Raw genomic sequence first — 23,332 nt, forward strand, 5'->3', positions numbered from 1 at the left:
AACACCTCTGGGAACTCCTTCAAGACTGTTGGAAAACCGTTTCAGGTGACTACCTCTTGAAGCTCATCGAGAGAATGCCAAGAGTGTGCAAAGCAGTAATCAGAGCAAAGGGTGGCTGTTTTGAAGAAACTAGAATATAAAACATGTTTTCAGTTATTTCACCTTTTTTTGTTAAGTACATAACTCCACATGTGTTCATTCATAGTCTTGTATACACACACACACACACACACACACACACACACACACACACACACACACACACACACACACACACAGACGCATCTATATATAACAGATGCAGTGAGCATCAAGCAGGACCATAGCAGTCGGCACAACCATGTTCTACCATCCAGCCTCCAGCCTCCATCCATGAGTCACACAACACTCAGGGGATGTTGTGTGAGAGGTGAAGTGGTGATGTGGATCAGGATGGCTGACCTCTGACCATTGTTCATAAAAAATAAAGACGTGTAAGCTGGAGAGACTGATCTGATCAATAATGCTTTGAGGACACACTTTGACAACTGGCCAAAGTCATGAAAACAGACACATGAAGTACGTTCTCTTACGCAGGAGTACAACTGTAACTGCAGGCCTGAGCTTACATGTGGTGAAATGTCAGGATTTTGTCATTGAGGATGAACCCCACTCAAAGCACCATACCAGTGTTTTTACACACTTTAGCACTTTTTACTGACCAAAATCATGCTTTCATGTATTACCAGTCTAGGCAGCCATTGGTTCCATTCACTTCCACAGGGCATGTAATGACATAGCAGACTCCTGAGTAGACATCAGGTCTGCATCATCTTTGGTCAAAGTGCCATCATCAATGCTGATTTGTCCAATCAAAAAGTTAATGCAGACTTGATGCTTGTTGTGATGGATTACACAGTGCTGAGAGTCTGCTGATAGATTTCTGTGATACAGAGATGAATGGAAACCATCAGATGCCTGCAGTGGTAGAAAAACACTTTCAAATATCCAAAACACACCAGCATGCCTTGCAACATATTTTAAATGTAATTGATGTAACCTTTAGCACATGGTAGAGGTAAGCTCTTCTGTTATAACTGTGATGCTGCACAGCGCCCCTTGGTGGCAAACAGCCAATAATTTTTTCTTGGGACGTCTTGCTAAGAATAAGCTATAGAATAAGAATATAAGAATAAGACAGACTCATCAGCTCGCTGGCTATTTACATTCCCCTTTTCCACAGAACAGCCCATTTATTGGGCCGCCTCTGTGTGTGTGTGGCATACCCAGTTAAAATGAGCTGGTTTACCAAACTCTTGACAACCATTTGTATTTTGTTCATGGCGAGACGTCAAAAACAGAAAAAATACTTAAAATCTTCTTTATTTTCTCACAAGAAATGTACCTATGCTGTTGATGTTTATATAGACTGAAATAAGAAGTATCTGCTGCTACATTTAAAGTTGTCTTCCTTTGGATAAACATGGCAATATCAGCATGAACAGTAACAGCGTGTACACATGCAGTGTGACTGTGGACAGGTGTGATTCTCACAGGACAGGTGACAGTGAACACGTATCACTAACAAAGACAATCACTCATATTGCCTGCAGGTCTACATGACACATGATGCTGATTTATAGTCATTTTGGCTCTTTACACTCACAATTATTTCCCACTATATTAACAATTACATAATCAGTCATGACGTTAACAATAAGAGAAATTAGGAATCCGAACTCGACCAACTGTCGGCTCAGATGAATAGCCACCCTACAGTTATGATATTATGATATGATCTCACTGAGAACAGACATTTTAGGTGTTGGTGCTTCTGTGTTCGTCACACTGAAAGCTTGTATGAAGTAGTGTTGATTTCAGGCAGGGACTCGCAGCTCCGGCAGTCTCATAATGCTGGTGCTGTCTTTGCTGGATCACAACGGTGATGTAAACTCTAGGCCCAAATCTGCACGAGAGACGTGAAGAATGAGATGGGTTCAAACATAAAACAAGAACAGTGGGACAGTATACACTGGGCCAACAACGATTACAACTCATACATTATTATCGTGAAAAAGCTCAATGTTATTCTCCAAATGTATGTATGAAGCCCAGCTGTTGATGTGATTTACGTATGAAAAAGATTCTAAACAAATAAAAATATTGCGCAGGGGAAACTCCTGCTCACCCGTAAGGTGTTGTCCCAAGAGGCAGAGCAGATCGCTGTGCCGTCCGGGGACACTCTGACTCTGCTGATACGGTTCTCATGACCAAACATGGTGGTGACTCGAGTTCCCTTGAGAACATCCCACACATTTATGGTGTAATCATTGTAGCCAGCGAAAAGCAGGCGACCTGGGGGTGGGAAGAGGAAGTGGGGAATTTGAAATAAGGGGAAGTAGAGACAGATAAAGCATTGGTTGAAATTGTGAGATAAAGATCAAATAGCTCTATCAATAGCTGTATTTTCTGTTTAAGTCTGTATTACTTTGTGTGTCTGTTGACTTTCCCGGTAGATGATGAGAATGCATATTATTTAAAACACTATCAATGGAGGCAGAGTGTCCTACATCATCACTCCTTCTCTTCAGTTCATGCTGTAGATCAGACGAGGTCACAGAACCAGCTGGACAAGTTTTTTTTTTAAACTCAAGTTAAATCAACGCTTACTGAGCGCATCTGATGCACTGATGCAATGAAAGTGCTTTATAAACTCCTTACCACTCAGGGAGAAGTCCACAGTGGAAGCACCAAATATGACACTGTCCTTCTGGTAGACGGCAACCTCACGGTCAGCTCGCAGGTCATAGAAACGGCACTGAGGAATACCAAGAACAGATGGAACAACGCAGACACACACCATGATTTGACCAGTGATTTAAGTCTGTGAATGGTCTACAGTTGGCACTGTTAAAGTATATCACGTCAGTGTGGTGGGGGGTAGGCTTTGGCCCATCAGTACACATCACTGATGGAACATAAAGACATGTTTAAGAAAATGTGTGTGTATGAGACAGATGTTATTCTGTTCAAGGCAGCCCAGCAGTCTAAGTGTGTTTTTAATTTTGTCACAATCCTGTTACAAAAACCTGTTACCAAAAAGTGAAAGCACTGAAATCACCAACATCAAGAGTAAGACCAGTAAATCAACTGACTTTTTCCACTTGTACCGAGGATGTCAATTTAATAAACTTACAAAGGACACAGCAGAGACATCACAACAAAGTGTCAAAGCAGGTAATGACGTGACTCACTGTGGCGTCGTCAGAAGCAGAGGCAAATGCATCTCCACTGGGGAAGTACCTGAACACACATGACAGAGGACAGGGTTAGATAAACAGCACTGCTGCACCTGTGAGCTTTCTATGTGAAACCTGATTTTAAATAAGTGAGTAATTCCGCTGCTTGAATGCATCACGGGGCCGAAACTTGGTCTTTCTAATACAGTAGATGAACAAACCTACTTAATGTAAAAAAAACAAAAAACAAAACAAAACAGAAAAACAAAAACAAACAAAAAATTGTTCCCAATTGTACAACTCAATATTTTCCAAACACTCAGGAGATTCTTTAACGCTCCTTTCACAGCTATTGCACACTGAATAAAAAGTCATTCAAAACATCTGGATTTAAAAGTTATTTTAGAGCAGAGTAGATGCAGATTCAATTGAAAACATTTTTCAAAGTAAGGGCACAACAGTCTCGCCTTCATGAAAGACAAAAAAATTAAAGGGTAGCGACGTGCCTCAGATGTCCTCTATGATGCTGAGCCTGTGCAGACGTGTGGATGGAATACCTTCTTTCATGATGCATTCTGATGATTTCGGGTGGAATTTAATCATTTAGGTCTCCATTTGGAATAGTAGTAGCAGAAGTACTTCTGTTGTTACTACCACTTCCCTTCTATTGTTACTACCACTTCCCTTCAGTGCGGCAGCAGTTTTATCTCTGTCTCGTCAATTCTTCTGCTGACTTAAAAAGAGAGACACTGCCAGACTTTTGATCAAAGAGCTGGACTCACTTCACACAGTTGATGTCGGACTCATGGTTCTCAAAAGACTGAATGTTCTGTCCAGAGCGCATGTCCCACACATTGGCCTTCTTATCACAGGCCTGATAACACACACACACACACACACACACACACACACACACACACACACACACACACACATTAGAGACATTAGAGACATAAACATTGTTGCTGTCTTGTAAAAAGTCCAGTTTCTTCAAATTGTCAGTTTCACGAAAGCTCTAAATCTAAAGGGGACCATCATGAGTTACTGGGTCTTGCTACAACCACATGAATTACAAGGAGACAAACACAGAGACACACACTATCTCTGTCTCACCCCAGAGACAAAAGTGTTTCCAGTCTCAGATGGGGCGAGGTCCAGGGACAACACATCAGCTGTGTGACCATGGAAACTCTGCAGCAGCTGCCCGCTCTCCACATCCCACAAGGCACATGTGCCGTCGCCACTGGAGGTCAGGAGCTAACACACACACACACACACACACACACACACACACACACACACACACACACACACACACACACACACACACACGGACAAATGCATCCACACACATGCACACACGAGCACAGGCACACCACACATGTTCCACATACATAAAAAAAGCACAAGACAAAACAGTCAACAATATGAAAACTTAAAGCTTCTTTTTGTCCTCCTCTGTCTCTTTAAAAACTCAGCTGTATGATTTATTGAAGAAACTGTGGATACTAACCTTTAACTAACCACAGCTTAAAAATGTGCAAACACTGGCAGCCTTGGTACGCCAATGAAAGACAAACTGTAGAAACTAGAGAGGAGGAAGTGCCATCACAGAGGGACTTTGGCGGCTAAATTCTGTATTCCGTTGGAAACTCCATGAAGACTAAAGGACTAATGGGTGAAACTAGGCTGAATCAGGTTTAATACGACACAACTGGTGATCAGAGAAAGGCAGGACCTGGATATAAAAGGGGATTGTAAAAATTGGTCTTATATGTTTTTCAGTCTGTAAACAAATGTACTGTTGATGCTACAAAAAATTAAACTGCAGGATTAATCTGATTGATTGTCAGGAACTGAAAGCATGTATTTAGTTACACTATGCATATCAAATGTTGCCAGTTTTTGGAATTATCTGTTCTCTACTTCGACTCTGACGACAGGTTTTTCTTTCATTTCTCTATTCTAATATTTAAAACTGAGAAATGAAACAGCCCAAAAACACGCGAGAAATGACTGACGTGACTCCAATTCTATTTCAAGGGAAAAGTCTTTAAATTAAATTTCCGTTCCCGACATGTGATCGTTCTGACCTCAGCAGTGGCGTCAACGAAAGAGAAAAATGAAAGCTACAAATATACATGTACATATAGCAAAAGGTCAGCACCTCCCAGCCAACACAGAAAACTCCCACTGTGCATCGTGTATCCATACAAACAAGCACACAAATTGCCAAAATGTCAGCGATTCCTCTGATGTAAACAGATTAAGGGCACTTAGAGACACATGCAGACATCAGAGATCCCTGCCGGCTGGTGGATTAGAGAGCTCCTGCTGGATGACCTCAGTCACAAAAACACACCACATCCTGCCTGCACTGAGAGGTAGCTCCAGTTTCAACATGAATGCAATTATCAGGAAGCCACAATTACTGACACACGCACACACTCACAGATGGGAAGCTCACTGATCTAACACAGAGCCTTTACATCAGTGTGATTTCGCTTACTGCCACCTGCATGTTACCATATATTAAATACTTGCAGGGGTTTCCTTAAATTACCAAGTGATCTTACCCACATATCTTTAATGAAAAAGCCTCACAACTCATAACTCACAAGTCAGCTCTGTCTCAGCAGGACACACACACACACACACACACACACTGACACACACCAGTATAGTCCAAAGCTTTGTGCTTTTAATGGAGCTGTGAGCGTTATAGTGGGCTCTTGTGTATGCGTGTGTCTTTGTGTGTGAGATGCAGTGAGAGAGTGATGTGTGACAGATGTGTGTGTGTGAGAGAAAGACTGAAAGAACATATGCATGTGCGTGGCTATGCGTTAAATGTTCTACCCTCAGGTCAGTGTGCTCCGCTCTTTCCTAGATAAAAGCCACTCAGTGTCTATTAATACACCCAGGATAGAGGACAATCACCCCCTCCTTCTGGTCTCTTTTTTGCCCCCTCTTCAGCCCTACCAACTCCTCTTCCTCCCTGCGCTCGGTCATCGTCTTGCTGAGGCCTAGTGTGGAGTAAATTATTAAAGTCTGATATCTCAGGGCGTTTCCCTCATGTACTCCTTTTGGAGCTTGTCCACTATACGTTCCCTCTATCCAGTCGGCAACTTGTAGACACAGACAACAAAAAAAGCTAGCTGATGCTGACATACTCACCCTCAGTAGACATTTAGTACAATTGAAAATTGATTGATTAATGATTGACAGCAGGACAGAGCTATAACAAGTGGCTCGTTGGTCTAGGGGTATGATTCTCGCTTCGGGTGCGAGAGGTCCCGGGTTCAAATCCCGGACGAGCCCAATTTATAGCAATGACAATGCTTGACTCCTACTAATTGATATTTGTGGTTTACTAGTGGATTAATTGCACATACAGCAAATTGTGAAAGGAGCACACCAGTGCAAAATGTGGCAATGAGAACATAATTGCATATCGTTGCACTTTTAGGATTGGCCAGCTGTGGAAAGCCTTCTTTTCAAATTGCAACACTATGAACAGCAGTACACAGCTGCTTCCTCTCATGGCAGACCACCAGCTGGACCAAACCCTGTCCTTGATACACCAGACAGCACCAAATCCTTCAGGTTCAGGTCCTGCCACAACCTTCAGATGCAACTCAGCCTTTAATCTTTATGTCCATGTTTGTTCAGTCCAAGTGGAAAAATGTAATCCACTCACTGCAATCATTGCTAATAGAGTACAGAAGTTTCACATCTCACCAGGTGTGCGTGTGATGCTCACCTGCATGTCAGAGTTGATGAAGGTGCATCCTGATACGTAGTTAGTGTGCATGGCGACAGACTTCTTCTTTGCAGCCAAGTTCTCATTTTTGTCCAGTGACAGAGGGATTACTGAGCACTTGTTATCCAATCCACTTTTGAAGGAGATAAAAACATCAGCAGTTAAATGATGTAGTTAGAGATCACTCACTATGTAAGATTAAAGAGCATTATCGTGCAGGGTTAAGGGTGAGGATACTGCAGATTTCTAGAAGGATCTAATGTAGTGCCACTGAGCAAAAGCAGCAGCAGTCACCAAAAATACACATTTAGTGCACATTTACAGACAATCAAACTAACCATCATATACAAAGGAGTCTCTATATAATAGATTAAGAGGCAGGAAGTTATTGAAAAAGAGCAACCAAGGGCATTTAAATTACACTTAATTAGTAAATTTAATTACAGTAGATTACATTAAATTCAATGAGTAAATTACACTTGATTGCCATAAGATAATTAATCTACAATTTGTGTAGTTTCTCTTTCATAATAATGATAATTTTGTGGTAGAATTTTCCGAAATATTATGACTTTACTTGACAGTGAAGCTGTTAATTGTTGTTGATTGTTGGAAAGAGCAGCAGTTCATTAAATCTCTGTACTCACCCACATGCCACAGCACAGCCCGAGGGAGCATAAGCACACGCCATAACCCATGTACAAGGCAGGGTCACCCCATGTTCCTATGACATGCACACAGTACACACACAAACACAATTTGATAATTTTTATAATTTGTTATTTGTAGGAAAATACACTGTCTTTAATAAGCATAAACCAACTACATATACAACTGCAGTAAACCTGGATGTGGTGAGTATTAGTAGAGATTATGTTCAGTGAGGCTGTCTGCTCCATCCAGAGGCATGATGGTTAAACCGGGCTGAATTCTGGCAGCCATTTAAGTGCACTCAGGCACACACACAGACACACACACACACACACACACAGACACAGACACAGACACAGACACACACACACACACACACACACACACACACACACAGACACACACACACACACACACACACACACACACACACACACACACACACACACACACACACACACACACACACACACACAGACACACACACACACACACAGTCATTACAGGGGACAGATGGATGGATAATCTTTAAACGCATATTTTTCATGTGGCGGTCTTGTGCCCTCTTTCTCAGAGGAGTATGACGGTCGAGGATGATCCCACCCACCCACTCAACACCAGGACATTCGGTGAAGAGAACATGAGCATCTGAGCATGCAGACGAAACGAAAAGAAAGAAGAGAAACACTTTGCCTTACATAACAGAGAAGAAGGGGTGGAGAAGAGCGTGAGGTTAAATTGGGCAACCAAGCTTCTCACAGTGACAGTCCCATTCATTCAAGACAGTTTTACATGACTGTCTGCTCCAGCATGTCACTCTCTTGGATGGACATTAAACTCAACCTTTTGATTTATAATGACATCATAAAAAACTGAAAACAAAACTAGGTATTAGACTGTGTATTTGTAAACTGTTTGGAGTCCCACTGCAGTAAGAAACATCCAACTGTGATCTAATTTCTGTTTTCATCAGAGCCTACAGAACTTGTTGAATTGCTTTATTATTAGATTAAGGATCTAGTTGATCAACTCCTAACTCTGATTTCTTCTCCATCTTAGTACATTTATTACATTTACACATTTGAAACTGATAAAAAAGACAAAGGACGGTGATGGAATCATTAAATAATTCAACATGTTTTTATGTTTCTGAATTAAAACCTTCAAATACAAATATACAGTGGTAAAAATATGTCAAAAGCGTATCCACAAATTTCTCCTCACTTTAGCTCCTTATATACAAGTAAAACCATGAAGGAATATCAGAACTCCTCCTGCTTTTGAAGCGGTCATTTTCTTTACCTCTGAGCCCTTAATTCATTCCCATTTCATTCATTCAAGTTTTTGATTTTCAGCCCTTTAATTTAGGGTTATTTATTATCACACATCTGTTTATGCCTCAAAGCCCCCATAAACCTCACCTTATTAAGAGTGAATGCATCCCAGACAATCACTTTTCCATCCTAGTTCAGAAGAAAAAATAAATGAGCATTACATCAGAAAATAAACACAGTCCATATACTAAAGCATAAAAATTAACAATGTCATATGAAATATACATTTGAATTAATATTAGATAATATTTAACCATGTTAATCTAACATGCTCAAATCCATATGTGTGTGCTTGTGCATACCTGAGAGGAGCTGACGAGACGACGTCTATCTTTACACCAGTCCATACACAGCACCTTGTTGGTGTGACCCTTCAGCATACGCTTGGTTTTTATGGAGAGAGCGCCCAACACCTCAACCTTCTCTGCTACCTGCTGCACTGAGGTACCAACACACACACACACACACACACACACACACACACACACACACACACACACACACACACACACACACACACACACACACAAATGCAGGCACACAATATCCAGTGTCAGGTTTATGAGAAATGTTGGCAAGTAGGAATGTCTCAATGTATTACAATGTATTTAAAACCTAAAGTAAAAGTACTATTACTGTAATATTACTAGTACTGGAATACTAGAAACATTAGCAGCGAACTGTACTTAAAAAATCAAAATTAAAAATATTTTTATATAAGATACGATTGGTGTATCATTACTGACCTTTAAACACCTAAACAGCATTTAATGTGTGTCTAGTAGAGATGGAACGATTAATTGATTATTTGCCAACAACTAAACTAATCTGAAGCTATTTTGACAATTGATTCATTGGTTTGAGTATTTTTTTAAGGAAAAAAATGAAATTTTATAGATTAATTAAGTAATCAATTAATCAAAAGACTAATTGACAATGGAAATACTTGGTCCCTGGTGACCAGCCCGTCAAATGGGGCTGATTTGAACCACTTTACATAAGGTCTGGCAGGTTAATCTTTAACTTCTAGACTTTGTATGGAAAATGTTATTCTGCAAAGTTTCTACTGGCTGGGTGTAAGGTTACCTGTCAGCTGTCAAACAAAGGTAGTGGAGCACAGAGCACAGTGTTTCACTGACGTGAGATAATGGAGATAGTCAAGTAGCCTATCTGAGTTCAAATTTGAACTTAAGTACTTCAGTAAATGTACTTACAGCTAAGTATACCGTGCCACCACTGAATGAAGGCAGTTTGACTGACTCACACAAGCCATGTACAATTTTATGATCACGATAAGACGCTAAAAAAGTGCTTTGTCTTTCTTGGCCGCATACTGTCAGATTAGTCTACCTCAGCGCACACGAGCATCACTTCACCGTCACACAGAGTAAACGAGCAGCCAGCTGTCAGGCTTTTAGTCCTGTTTTAAGTAAAAAACGATGCTTTTCAGTTAAAACGTGACTGACTAAGTAATAGTTGGTTGTTGTTGTTGTTGTTATTGTTGTTGTTGTTGTTGTTAGCTTAATTTAGTCCCGGACACTTACACTCTACGTCGCTCAGTTTAGCCCGCTCCTCCTCCAGCTTCTTCTTCAGAGTCTCGCTCTCCCTCTTCAATGTGTTGAGGGTTTCCCCTTTCTGGAGCCCCCGACAAGCCATCTTTGAGAGGCAGCAGCCGCAAGAAAACACACAGAAAAGAGAAGAGGAAGGAGCGGAAGGGGGGCGGGAGACACGGGAGAAACGGGAAAGTTGGGGGGGACGGGGCGGTTAGCGGTCTGTCGCCCTCGAGCGCAACAGTGATGCAGCCGCGCGTGTCACACGGAGCTCGTGCTGTCAGCCTCCTCCTCCCCTCATCCTCCACGTTCATGATAACAGGCCTTAAGACAGTCTGACCCTGGAGCAAGTGCACCACGCTTTCACACAAATCACACACTTCAGCGGTCCCTATTTGGTACCGGGCCGCACAGAGACTGAACAAAAAATATTTTATTGATCATCAGAGAATCAGGTGCATCCGCCTGTGCCTCTGTACACACACACACACACACACACACACACACACACACACACACACACACACACACACAAATAATAATAATAATAATAATAGTTATTATTATTATTATTATTATTATTATCACAATGGGGGATACTGGTGAACCCATCGCACACCCATGTTTTTGCCTGTAAAACCTCCCCCTAAATTGAAAATAGGTGGTTTTTAAGCAGAGTTCCAGTAAATTGCATATTTGCAATATGCAAAATTGCATATTTGCTCAACCCAGAGCAAATATGCAATTTACTGGAACTCTGCTTAAAAACCACCTATTTTCAATTTAGGGGAGGTTTTACAAGCAAAAACATGGGTGTGCGATGGGTTCACCAGTATCCCCCATTGTGGCTAATCTGTACATGGAGAACATGGAAAGAACGGCCCTGAACTCTTTCAAAGGAACAACACCAAGTTATTGGTACAGATATGTGGATGACACATGGGTTAAAATCCAAAGCCAAGAAGTGCAAGCCTTCACCGAGCACATTAACTCAGTGGACAAGAACATCAAATTCACTCGAGAGGATGTCAAGGACATGAGTTTGCCTTTTTTGGACTGTGATGTCCACATTGGAGAGAACAGGAGCCTCCATATTGGGGTTTACAGAAAACCTACTCACACAGACCAGTACCTCCTTTTTGACTCACATCACCCACTGGAACACAAACTGGGTGTTATCAGAACTCTCCAGCACAGAGCTGATAATGTTCCAACCAGCCAACAGGCCAGAGACAAGGAACACAAACACCTGAGGGATGCTCTTAAAACTTGTGGTTATCCCAGCTGGTCTTTTGTGAAAAGTTCAGCCGCTTCCAGAAAGAACAGGGTGACAGAGGAAGAAAAGAGAGACAGACGGCATAACATTGTCATTCCATATGTGTCTGGTGTATCAGAGAAACTCAGGCGAATCTTTAACAAACACAACATCCCGGTACATTTCAAACCTGGGAGCACTCTCAGACAAAGGCTGGTGCACCCCAAAGACCGGACACCTCATACTCAGAAGAACAATCTGGTGTATGCAGTCCAGTGCAGTGAGGAATGCACAGACTTATATATTGGGGAAACAAAACAGCCACTGAGCAGACGCATGGCACAACACAGAAGAGCTAACTCTTCAGGTTTAGACTAAGCTGTTTGTTTGCATCTCAAGGAGGAAGCACACTCCTTTGAGGATAAAAATGTGCAAATTCTGGACAGAGAAGACAGATGGTTTGAAAGAGGAGTGAGGGAAGCCATCCATGTCAAGGTTGAAAAACCATCTCTGAACAGAGGGGGAGGTCTGAGACACCACCTATCTCCCACATACAATGCTGTCCTTTCATCTCTTCCAAAGAGATTCAAAAATTTAGCCTCTGAAAATAAACAACAAAGCCATTCACACATGGCTCAAGGAGCCTCCCAATGACAAGAATGGGACACTAACGAGGCAGACGACTGTCGTTGACACCCAAGGGTCGCACCCTACCCCGCCTTAATGGGGGATCGTTTGCCTCACAATAGAGTGATACCATCCTTGGTTTTGGGGGTTGGCCTCACTCAGAGGATAAATACTTGAACCTAACACCATTTCATTAGACTAGAGCTGTCCTATCTAGTCTGGTGCGCATGAACTGATGAAGCCTGCTCGGATGAGAGGCGAAACGTCTTCCAAGACAAACTGACAAAGTCCAGTTGCGATCGATTGAATGCCCTGAAGCCTGCACTAAATAGTGCGTTCGTGCAGCGGACCCCAGTCACCGAGGCCATTTGGTACCGGGCCGCACAGAGACACTGAACAAAAAATATTTTATTGATCATCAGAGTCCGATAGAAGTTTTATTTTGAAAATCAGGTGCATCCGCCTGTGTCTCTGTGCACGTCAAACAGCTCGTCTCGGTCACGTTATACGGACTGTAGTATAAAAGTAAGACCACAAGCTGGCATGAATGAGTAAAAACAAACGTCTTTGGAGAGCTTCTTCGGAAAGGGGGAAAGGCCAAATGATGAGACAGAAGAGGACGAGCCTACAACTTTTAAGAGAAAGAAAGCTGTATTTAAGAGTCAATATCAGCTTTAAATGCGGTTTATCGCTTCAGGTGATTCTCACGCACCAAACCGCACTGCAAATATGAGGCGACAGGCTCGCAAATGAGGCAATGAAGCCTTCTCGTTGAAGAGAAACGAGCGCAGGGCTGGCACTAATTACAAGTACATTCAGGGTAATGGTCAATTGTATTTTTAATCATTTGTTTTTATTCGTGTTTGTGCCGGTCCGGCAAAGTATTGCTTTACATAAAACCGGTACGTGGTGCAAAAAAGTTTGGGGACCGCTGACACACACCCCCATGGCATGGCCCATAAACATATAACCAAGCACTGAAACAATCCTCATTCCTACAACAAGTTTATTAAGCATAATTCAATTTGATTGGCTCTTTTCCTCCAAGTCAAATTCAATCTTATATAATCATTAAATCAAATGTAAAATGCAATGTGACAGAGGAAATGCTATAAAAGAGTGATGAATTGATGAGTTTTAATCACCATTACTATTTACTTTTATTGTAATTTTCTTGCAAAATGTTGCAGTATTTCTCTTTGTGTGTGTGTGTGTGTGTGTGTGTGTGTGTGTGTGTGTGTGTGTGTGTGTGTGTGTGTGTGTAGGTGGGTAGGTAGTGTGTGTTTAAGATGCATTAATACAGCTGCATGTCTAAAGGTGCTGCTAGTGATGTGCCATAACAGATGTTGCGCAGTGAGTGATCCTCGTCAGACTAAAGATCCCTTCACATGCAGAAGCTTGGCAGCTGCCTCACATTGCAGTTATTGTCATACATGTTCACAGATAAACATAAGATTAAGATACAGCTGTAACTTGACAGAAGGTGTAGACCTCACAGCATCTGCGTGCATTTCATCTCTTTTATTCCATTTTAAAAATCATCTGTCAGTTGTTGTTTTTGATTGGTTGATTGGTTGGTTTGCTCTTGTAATTCCCAATACTGAGTCAAACTGTTAACCAGTATGTAATTTGGTTTGATCTTAAAGCAGATCTTGTGAGATCTACACCACATCCCTTCAAATGAACTGAATATGCAGAAATTTCAGATGCTGCAAACGTTGTCACAGTTTGCACTGACATGACGTTGCAGCTGTTTCATGATGAGAAACTGAAAATAACACATACCATTTCCACACAGAAGGAGCAATAGTTGATGGCGTCATTCTTAACGTAGATGTTCATAAGAGGACTGGCGTTCCCACAGCTGTCACAGGGGCCAAAAGTGACCGCCACGAACGTCTGGTCGCACATGGCTGCAGGTGATCACCAACACACCCTGTAGAAAACACACACACACACACACACACACACACACACACACACACACACACACACACACACACACACACACACACACACACACACACACACACAAGGCTGATTCAATCAGCAAGACTACAGCCTGGACGTGCTTTGTTTTATAAATGTCTGGACTGGGTTTTGACCGCTTGGTGTGTGTGTGTGTGTGTGTGTGTGTGTGTGTGTGTGTGTGTGTGTGTGTGTGTGTGTGTGTGTGTGTGTGTGTGTATGTGTGTGGGCTTGGAGATAAGTAGTTGGTAATCTACTCCAGCCTGATCCTTCTCTGAGCTCCACAGGAGAGGAGTGCAGCACAGCTATTCTGGGAACTGGGAGCACAGCACTGTAACCTACATGATAAACACTTTGCAAAATCAAATGACAGCTCGTTATGACCTTTCACATGACAAATCTATATTTCATCACTACTGTACAAGCACTACACCATTTGAAGCAGCAAACTTGTTTTACTGTTTGTTTCCAACATAAACACATACAAATTGTATGATCTTGTAAAAGGTGATAATACCATAATAGGCTACTGATCCGCGGAGTGTCCGTCACTTTCTACACTCAAAATGTGAGCAATCAGAACACTATAACCCAATTAAGAGACTGGAGTTAATTATCATTACATTTTCAGTCCTTCCATTAAAACCAGTGTGTAGAATGTATATATAATATGATATAATTATGTGATATGATGGAGTTGTATAAGCCATTTGAAGTCCATCTGACCATCTCTGGCTGCCATTATGTTCAGACAGACATATGTCAGATGAGTCTCAGTGCTCACTTCATCATGTGTCACGTAGGCTACTGTTGGGTTAATCATTGTCGTGACGAAGTGAACAGAATGCCTGAGCAGAAACTGGAAGGAGTTTATCTTTGTCAAACTCCATCCATCCTTTCCTAAATATAATACATTTTTCTATTTTACCAGCTGATTAGAAACTGCACACTCTCCACTTCCACTTCCACAACAGCTTCCACAAACATAAAACACACCAACATCAGTTTGCAAAATACGACTTCCCGACATGTCAATGATAAAATCTTACCTCACAAGAGAATCTTCCGGGCTCTGTCAAGCAGGTGTTTGTCCCTGGAGAAGTGAGATGAGTTTTTCCAGTGAAGAGGATTGTGAGTGAGGGACAGAGAGGGTACAGTAAGCTTCTTAGTTGTTTAAGCTGTGACTCTGCTTTTACCTCCGTGCTTTGTATGTCGCTGCAGTATTACCTGCGAGGCCCGCAGAGTTACATTTAGTTTAATTCAATACACATTGCTGATTTACTGCATGATGTAATATTACTGTGCATTACATCTCTTGTTGTTGTGGTATAAATCGAAAAAGTTACTCTAGATCAAAAGTCAGCATTTTATCAGTATTTTCACCCCTTTTGTACAATGTTACATGGACATGTATCAGATTTGAGTAATGCCATTGAGTGTAATCTGTTACATCTAGCTCTGATTACCTGCAGTCTATTTGTGCCACTGAAATAACAGAAATTACAGTTTCACTTTTGATTCACTATTTCATGGCACAAAAGCTTTATTCTCTTAAATTTGGGGCAGAAATTTGTTAAAATCACACAGTGGAACACAGAGCACAATATTTGTCCAAAATCTGCCATGAAAATTCAGAGCTTTCAAGGTACTCAAGGAAAATTCTGGCAAGGAGAAAAATGGAAGGAAGAGTTCTGCAAACACATTGGAGATCATGGAGGTTCCCACAGGAATCAGTGGACTTCTGGTTGACTCGCACACATATACAGAGCAATGTGGAAACCACAGACAGAGTGCCCCCCCATGGTGGTGCTCACTGACAGATATTACTGAATTAATTTTGAGCAAGATAAGCCTTTGGTGTGCACAGAAAAAGTGTTGACACCCCCCCCCCCCCCCCCAAAAAAAAGAAAGAATAATCTCCCACAGACAGCCTGACAGTGCTGAATTCTTTTATTTTACTTATATAGATTTGACAATTTATTCCAAGTTTCTTAGTTTCTTAACGGTGAACACATTCACTAAGCACAGCTATCAGAAACTACAAACAGTCCAGTTTGTCAAATGTACACATGGATCAGAGAGGAAACATTTGGGTCTGGCTTCAGCATGTTCACACCAGTACCACAACAGCTGGAGTGATGAGATAACAATGTTCAAAATGGCAACAATGGTCATTTATAATGTCAACGTCATATCATACACCACCAACTCTCTCCTTGCTGTAAAACGCAGTGAAGGAATGACATTTTCTCCTGTTTGAGATCCCAAGAGAAGCCCAGGGGAACAAGAAGCAGCAGCTCTGCTCAACAATACCAACCGATGAATGAATGTGTTTTTTCTCCTCTGAAACTAGGCCAGCCTTCCCACTCTGAGTGCGAGAAGGCTGGTGCTGCACCCATGAAATTCACAAGTGTATCTTCTTACCTGTGGCTTGCATTAATTACTAATTAATCAGTGATTTTTCTTACAGTTTTATGGAGAAAGTGAAGCACCTGCTCATGCAGGGAATGTGGTGGAGAAGGTTTAATGGGCCACAGTCCAGTAGAAGGTGGGAATCAAAGGAAGAAAAGCTCTTCAATGTAAAGTATCTTATTTTTTTACAGGGCACATCCATCTTTGACTTCCTCAGCAGTATCTAAAAAGTGCATTTGGACTTATGGCTAAGCAGTGCAACCTATCTGTGACACCAACTGTAGGACAACAGGACACATTATCAACATAAAAATGATCACATTTAACAATTTCTATTCAGTTTACAGTGGAAAAAAAAAACAAACACTGACAGAACAAAACAATGCCACAAAGTCAATTATGTGATAAAGTCATTCAGATAGCAAATAATTCAGATAAGGCTTTGTCCACAATGTGCAGTTAAATCATGATACACTTTATTGACATTTTTAAACATTCATATGGTTACTTAACTCCTTCAGTGCCACAACCTGCAGATATGTACTCTTCACACAGACCATACTTTAAACTATCTATTTATCCAAAATATATAACAAAAGGCAGATTGATAACATGTGGTCCCCATGAGAGCATGTGGATATCAGTCTCTTCAAATACAACACAAAACATCACAAACCAAATTTACTCCACTTTGCTTGTTCCTGTCAGAGTGAGAGTGGTTTGCTTAATGTGCTGTTTAATGAGACACGAGAACATTTTGATCTATGCTTCCTTGGTTGGTCAGAATTATTTTCAGATTCAATCTCTGATCACACTAATGCTTGCCCTGATGGTCGGGGCACAGACGATCTGGTCCCAATATTGAGATGCACTTGCACCAATATTCTGTACTCGGTCGCCCATTCCATAGTGAGAAAACCAAAAATCTAAGCTCAGCTCTGGTTTAACTCCAGGAATGCAGGAGAGCAGAGTGGAAATACAAAAACAATAAAATTCCAAGTCTTTGGCCACAGACCCAAAGTTTTATTTAAAATAATAAATACAGTACTCAAACCTGCAGTCACAAATCATCTTGAAGCAACACCAGATATCTGTGATATTTTCTAATAGTTTTATTAGTAAAATGTACACTACACGTTCTCAGGTCTCACTGCCAGCAGAGTCATTCCCCCCAGTCGATTCTGTCTCCTTTTTGACATGTATCACATGTATGTACCAGAGTACATGTCCCTTAAACATTAATCCCTCATGCCGACTTCAGGAAGTGCTGGACACTGTTGAGCTGGGTATTTTATCAGTAATTGATAGCTCTCTGGTCAGTGACGATGTCCCAGCTTGCTTTAAACTTGCTCTTGGATCTGTCTGATCCTAATAATAACAGACCAATCTCAAAGCTTGCCATATCCTAAATTCTTGACAAAATAGTTTTTCTCTCGACTCATCACCTTCTTGGTCAAATTCAGCACACAAAATACATTTCAGTTAGGTCTGAGGACACACCATAGCACAAAGTCTGCTATCCAGAGGGTGACAAATGATTTGTTCTCGTCTTCAGATTCAGGAGATTTAGCAATTTTATTAATTTTAGCTCACTCAGCTTCGTTTGACAATGTCAATAATTCCACCCTTTTGGACCTCCTTTAACATGTCACATCTAAGAAGTGCCATGACCTGGATGAATGAGAGACATACTACAACAAGCTGTTGGCACTCAGGGACAGGCCTGTCAGTGGTTAGCGTCATACCTCCAACACTGATCAGTCTCTGTTAGAACTGATAATGTGTCCTCTCCCTCTGTGTCTATTTCCTGTGGCGTGCCACAAGGCTCCATATTAGGCCCTATTCTATTTTCTCAACATATGCTTCCTTAGGGGTTTATTTTTACTCAGTATCTCCAGCAGTAGTCAGGGTGACGACACCCAGCTGTACCTCCTGCTGAAACCTTGTCATCCATACAGTTTTAACTCCCTAAAACATCAGACTGAGGATGTAAAATCCTGGATGGCAAAAAGCTTCGCTCAGCTCGACCAGAACAAACCTGAGGTTCTAATCTTTGGCCCAGCAGACAACTCCACATCCACAATCAATGCTTTCTGGCCTGTCGTCAGATGTAAAGTCCCACGCACAGAAACAAACAAACCTTGGTGTTATCTGTGATTCTACTTTAAAATGTGTTATAGAAATCAACTCTGTTGTCAGCAATAGCTTCTACCATCATAGAGGACTTGCTAAATTAAAATCATTCTGTCCTTTGATGATTTGGAGACTATAGTGCACAGACTCTTGTTTACACTGCACTGCATGGACATACACCAGGTTACATCTCAGAACCACTCATCCCGTTCTTCCTCCCGGCCCCTCAGATCTGGCGAACAATCACTGCTCTACATTACCGGCACCCAGTTAAAAACCAGAGGAGGTCGAGCGTTTTCAGTTGTTGGCCCAAGATTGTGGAACAGTAACAATTAGATCTTCCCCTCCATTGATACCCTCACAACTTGTTAAAAGACGCATCTCTTTTCTTTGTCCTCTGAATTATCGTCCTGAGGACATGACACTCTGGCTTTTGTTTGCATTTTATTTTGTTGCTTGTGGATTACTACTTGTGTGATGATGTTCTCCAAGATATTATTTGCTTTTACAAATTTCATCTTATCTATGTACGTGTTTAATTGATCATTCCTGTGTTTTTATTCCTGTTTTATTTTGCTGTAAAGCACTTTTGTCATTTGGCATTTTTAAATGTGCTCTATAAAAAAACTTGAATTGGCTTAGTCAAACATTAAATCAAAAAGTCCAGTTTCAGTGACCATTCACAATCCTATAAGTAAGCACCTTAAAAACAGAAAATATTCTATCAAAGTGAAACATCTTTTTGAAAGGGTAAGGTCATGAGACAAAAATAAGGTTCACATGAGGGCAAGAGGCAAATTTGGTTAATTTTTAATAACAATGGCACAGCAGGAAGTAAACGAGCAAAGGGCTAAACACGAGGCAGCGAGGACAATGTGAATGCAGACAGATTGGGACTTTTTGGCCCTGTTTACACCTGGCATCAACAGGATTTTTGGGCGATCTGATAACAAGTGGACAGCTCTGACTGTCAGTTCACATCTGGCATTAGAATGCGTCTCCACATGCGTTTTGAAGGACCTCTTGTGACTGGATCACACTTCTCCCGCTCTATATCCAAATAAATACGTACATCATTTCCATTTACTCTTGGGCCCAAATGGAAATCAGACAGCGTGCTTTGTGTGTGCTCCATCCACCAGAGTCCATTTTGCCTATTGTTGTGTCTTCTTCTTCTTGTTTCGCACTTTTATGTGACGCCGTTGATCTGGTCCTGTGGCTTCTCTAAGAGGCAGGCATTTATACAAGCGGTGGACGGGTGGTGATGTTTTACAGCCAGATTTAAACCAGCGACGGCAACTGTGGGTGTTTGGGTGCATTTGTGCGTTTAGTAAGAGAGAAGGTGCACGTGAGTGTAGGCGTGCATGTGTACGTTCAGAGGATGGATGTATTGTACAGATGCATGATGACAGTTCAGCATGTGTTTGTGTTTGTAACTTTGCATGTTATGTGTGTTCAGACCAGGGATATCATAAGAGAACTGGATCACATGTTTCAAACTAGCAGCTCTCTAAACACGGGTGAGAAAGCCTAGGTTGAGCGAGCCGGGGATCTGGATGGTTTCTAGGGCAAGGGAGGACGGGCTGAACGGGAAAGTAACGGGGTAAATCATCTTCGTGTCCATCAACAACTGGGGACTCTCGCAACGGTCTCGCAAGCGAGTCTGAAAGGAAACAGAACAGAGCAAATGAGATGGAAATCGTTCATGTGCAGTCAAACTTCCTGTCAGGGTGAGTGTGTGTTTGGGAGTGCTCTTCAAAAGTAATTAGTCATACACATAATGACTTAGACTCGGACCACACGTATATGTATATTTTGCAAAATGGAAATTTTCTGGACGTTTCACAGCATTTTAAGTCAGTAAAATGGAGATTTTTTAAAAACACTGTCTAAAGTGCAGATTTTTCAAAATTCTGGTTTCTGTGTATCCGTGTGCACATGTAAAACAGCAAGTTGGGAAACAATGTCATCAACTCAATTTCTGCATACCCAGCTGCTTTGTGTAATGAGCACGTGTCTGAAACAGCAACACTGTGGTTAGTTCATGTCTGGTTAGCACTGCTACATTGTGTGCCACAGAGGTATTAAATAACCACACATAAATCAATAATTAGCTCCTCTTGTTTGTATTTTTAAATGACGACTGCCAAAGAAAAATATCACTGCACTTGCTTTGAATGTGCTTTTCTGGTATCTGATTTTGTCAATGCAGACTTTGCCACCTACTGGCCTGGCATGCATGTTTTGGGTGTCTGGAATCTTTTTTCTATTCCCACGCATATGGAGATATTTTGTAAAACAAAAGCTTTTTAAAACGGAGGGGGAAAATATAACTACTATCCCTAATGTGACTTGGTAAAAGGCATGGAAAACACTGACGTCCTTGAGGGTTGAAAATACATTCAAAAATATAAAAACACTACACACTTAAAAAATGTCCACCAGTTTAGTCGGACTTTGAAAGTGTTGTCAGTTTGTTAACTGAAGGCTGAAGTTACTCGCTGTCAAATTAAAATGAATATAAATAGATTAAATTTGTATTATAGGTTGGAAAGTTTAACTTTTTCAAGTGGTGTTTGCTCAGCATTCATGCCCTTAATGTACACTGCAGATATATTAAATAGTATGCCCAGAAAACAGTGATGTCTCATACATCTGGACTAAATTACCTGTATGGTTCGTATGAAAGCAACCGACACTCGCTCCTCAAACTCGTTGACTGGAGTGTAGAGGTTCAGGACCTTCACAATCTGAGAGAAACATAATACAGGACGGTTATTCCATCAAAAAAAGCACTTTACCTGCCTCCTCTCAGCAGACCGAGGCTGAGAATAACTGTTTTAAAAAGCTGGTCTGCTTTATTTGAGTGTGGTGTGATGAATGACAGGGTGGGTTACCTGAGCAGTGGTGAGGGCCAGGCACATGGAGCAGATGGCCTCGGCGTCCTCGTCAGTCTTTTTCTTCACCTGCAGGAGCTGAGCGGCCTGGATCAGAGGCTCCAGAGTCTCTTTGGCTCCGCATGTCATCAGACCTTTGTCTCTGAGCCACTCCTCCAGCTGGCTCACATTGTACCTTCACACACACACACACAGATCACAAGTTAATTAAAGAAAGGTATTCATTAAAATACATCAAGCACACCAGGCACACTCTGGAGCTCCTACCTGATCTGCATGCCTTTGCTCCAGGAGCACATGTCCTTGCGCAGCAGCAGGTTGTTGAGGGTGACGGCTCCGATGATGTAGAACTGCTGCTTCACCACCTGCTTGATGAGCTCGGGGTCGGTGCCGTGCTGGCACATGGTGGAGTGGAAGGCGCTGAGCTGCCGCAGGATGGAGTCCAGGGTGTAGGTGCCCTCGTCGGCGATGCTTGACGTCCGCTTGCGAAGACCTGTGGGCTTCACCCCCGACACGCCCTGGATGGTCTCGTGTTCCAGCATGCCAGAGACTGCAGGGAACGCACACGCTTAGTTAGTGCCTGTATTTGCACGTAAGCAAATACACATCTATTCACACAAAACAGCATTGCTTATTATTATTGTTGTCAATACGACACTGTAAGTATGTATGAGCACACATACTACACCCAGACATGTAAATGCACACACCTATCATGGGCTGGAGGATGTTCTCCATGCATTTGATCAGCTGCTGGTAGATCTGGATGGCCAAGTCACTGATCACCTGTCTGTACTCTGCCAGGTCGAAGTTGGACAGACAGTGTTCATTCTGCCTCTGTGTGTTGTGCTTCATGAAGGCCTGAGACAGAGACAGGCAGACACAGGTTAGAACATGGAGAAAGTCAATCTTTTGGTCATGCACGAGCTTCACCAACCAGGTTAGAGTGGTAGATTTACACCAATCCCAGATGGGATGAGTGTTTGGATATATCTTCGCCACGTTCTCCTTCATGAGATGGAGACGGTGAACTAGTTTGAACAATATTAGACCGTGTCTAACAAGTGGAGAGGAGGAGTGTAGTACGTCAACAATTGAAGGCCATTGGTTCTCTGCAAAAGGCACACCAAGATCTTGTTCCCAAATCAAAGAGATGGCAGCCTTGAGAGCAATTAAATCCTAAAAGAGGATCTATGGGGGTCCTTGATGGTTGCTCTGAGAAAGGGTGGTAGCCTTTTTGTACATGGTGTCTCATCTGTAGGGACCCGAAAAATGGAAGCGTGGCAGCGTACACTTTTCTGACAGTTGCTCAAATGGTGCAATTGTCCCATTTATATAACAGCTAACAGCTTTTGTGCCGTTTCCATGCCAGGCCCGAAACTCCAGGGCAGACATAGAGCTACAAACTGGAGCTTCTGCGCCACCACTGAGCCACATTATGATGTTTTGATATGCTAGTCCAGCAGCAGTGAGTAAAGAGACACAAAATAAATGACAATGACAACACTGACACCGACTGAGTATAAT

The 23,332-nt window shown here is 41.9% G+C and overlaps 2 protein-coding genes and 1 non-coding gene across 4 annotated transcripts in view; 1 reads left to right on the forward strand and 2 right to left on the reverse strand.

Annotated features, from left to right (window-relative positions):
• Window positions 1-1,346: 1,346 nt before the first annotated feature.
• Window positions 1,347-15,495, reverse strand: gnb5b (guanine nucleotide binding protein (G protein), beta 5b). Its single transcript, XM_070963425.1, has 13 exons — window positions 15,413-15,495; window positions 14,181-14,331; window positions 10,508-10,619; window positions 9,266-9,402; window positions 9,051-9,092; window positions 7,626-7,702; window positions 6,979-7,111; window positions 4,332-4,475; window positions 4,001-4,092; window positions 3,234-3,282; window positions 2,701-2,797; window positions 2,168-2,334; window positions 1,347-1,945 (listed from the first exon to the last, which is right to left on the reverse strand). The coding sequence occupies exons 2-13, from the start codon at window positions 14,304-14,306 to the stop codon at window positions 1,934-1,936; spliced, it is 1,188 nt and encodes a 395-aa protein (XP_070819526.1). The 5' UTR covers window positions 14,307-14,331; window positions 15,413-15,495; the 3' UTR covers window positions 1,347-1,933.
• Window positions 6,465-6,536, forward strand: trnap-cgg (transfer RNA proline (anticodon CGG)). The gene has a single exon. It is a non-coding gene; the product is annotated as a tRNA-Pro (tRNA).
• An 800-nt stretch (window positions 15,496-16,295) lies between the features above and the next one.
• Window positions 16,296-23,332, reverse strand: part of myo5aa (myosin VAa) — a 52,348-nt gene continuing 45,311 nt past the window's right edge. For both annotated transcript variants that reach the window (XM_070971997.1, XM_070971924.1), the window contains exons 35-39: window positions 22,516-22,666; window positions 22,073-22,355; window positions 21,806-21,980; window positions 21,578-21,658; window positions 16,296-20,571 (exon numbers count right to left, since the gene is read on the reverse strand). In XM_070971997.1, the coding sequence (XP_070828098.1) occupies window positions 20,419-20,571; window positions 21,578-21,658; window positions 21,806-21,980; window positions 22,073-22,355; window positions 22,516-22,666 (843 nt within the window). In that variant the 3' untranslated portion in view covers window positions 16,296-20,418. The remainder of the gene's footprint in view (window positions 20,572-21,577; window positions 21,659-21,805; window positions 21,981-22,072; window positions 22,356-22,515; window positions 22,667-23,332) is intronic.

Source organism: Chaetodon trifascialis, chromosome 1, assembly GCF_039877785.1.
Source record: "Chaetodon trifascialis isolate fChaTrf1 chromosome 1, fChaTrf1.hap1, whole genome shotgun sequence".
NCBI lineage: Eukaryota > Metazoa > Chordata > Actinopteri > Chaetodontiformes > Chaetodontidae > Chaetodon > Chaetodon trifascialis.

Coding starts and splice junctions, on each gene's coding strand:
- gnb5b (XM_070963425.1), bottom strand. CDS start 14,306: ATGTGCGACCAGACGTTCGTGGCGGTCACTTTTGGCCCCTGTGACAGC. Junction 9,093..9,265: donor GTCTCGTCAGCTCCTCTCAG/GTATGCACAAGC, acceptor CTTCTGAACTAG/GATGGAAAAGTGATTGTCTG. Junction 7,703..9,050: donor ATGCATTCACTCTTAATAAG/GTGAGGTTTATG, acceptor TGCATGTCATAG/GAACATGGGGTGACCCTGCC.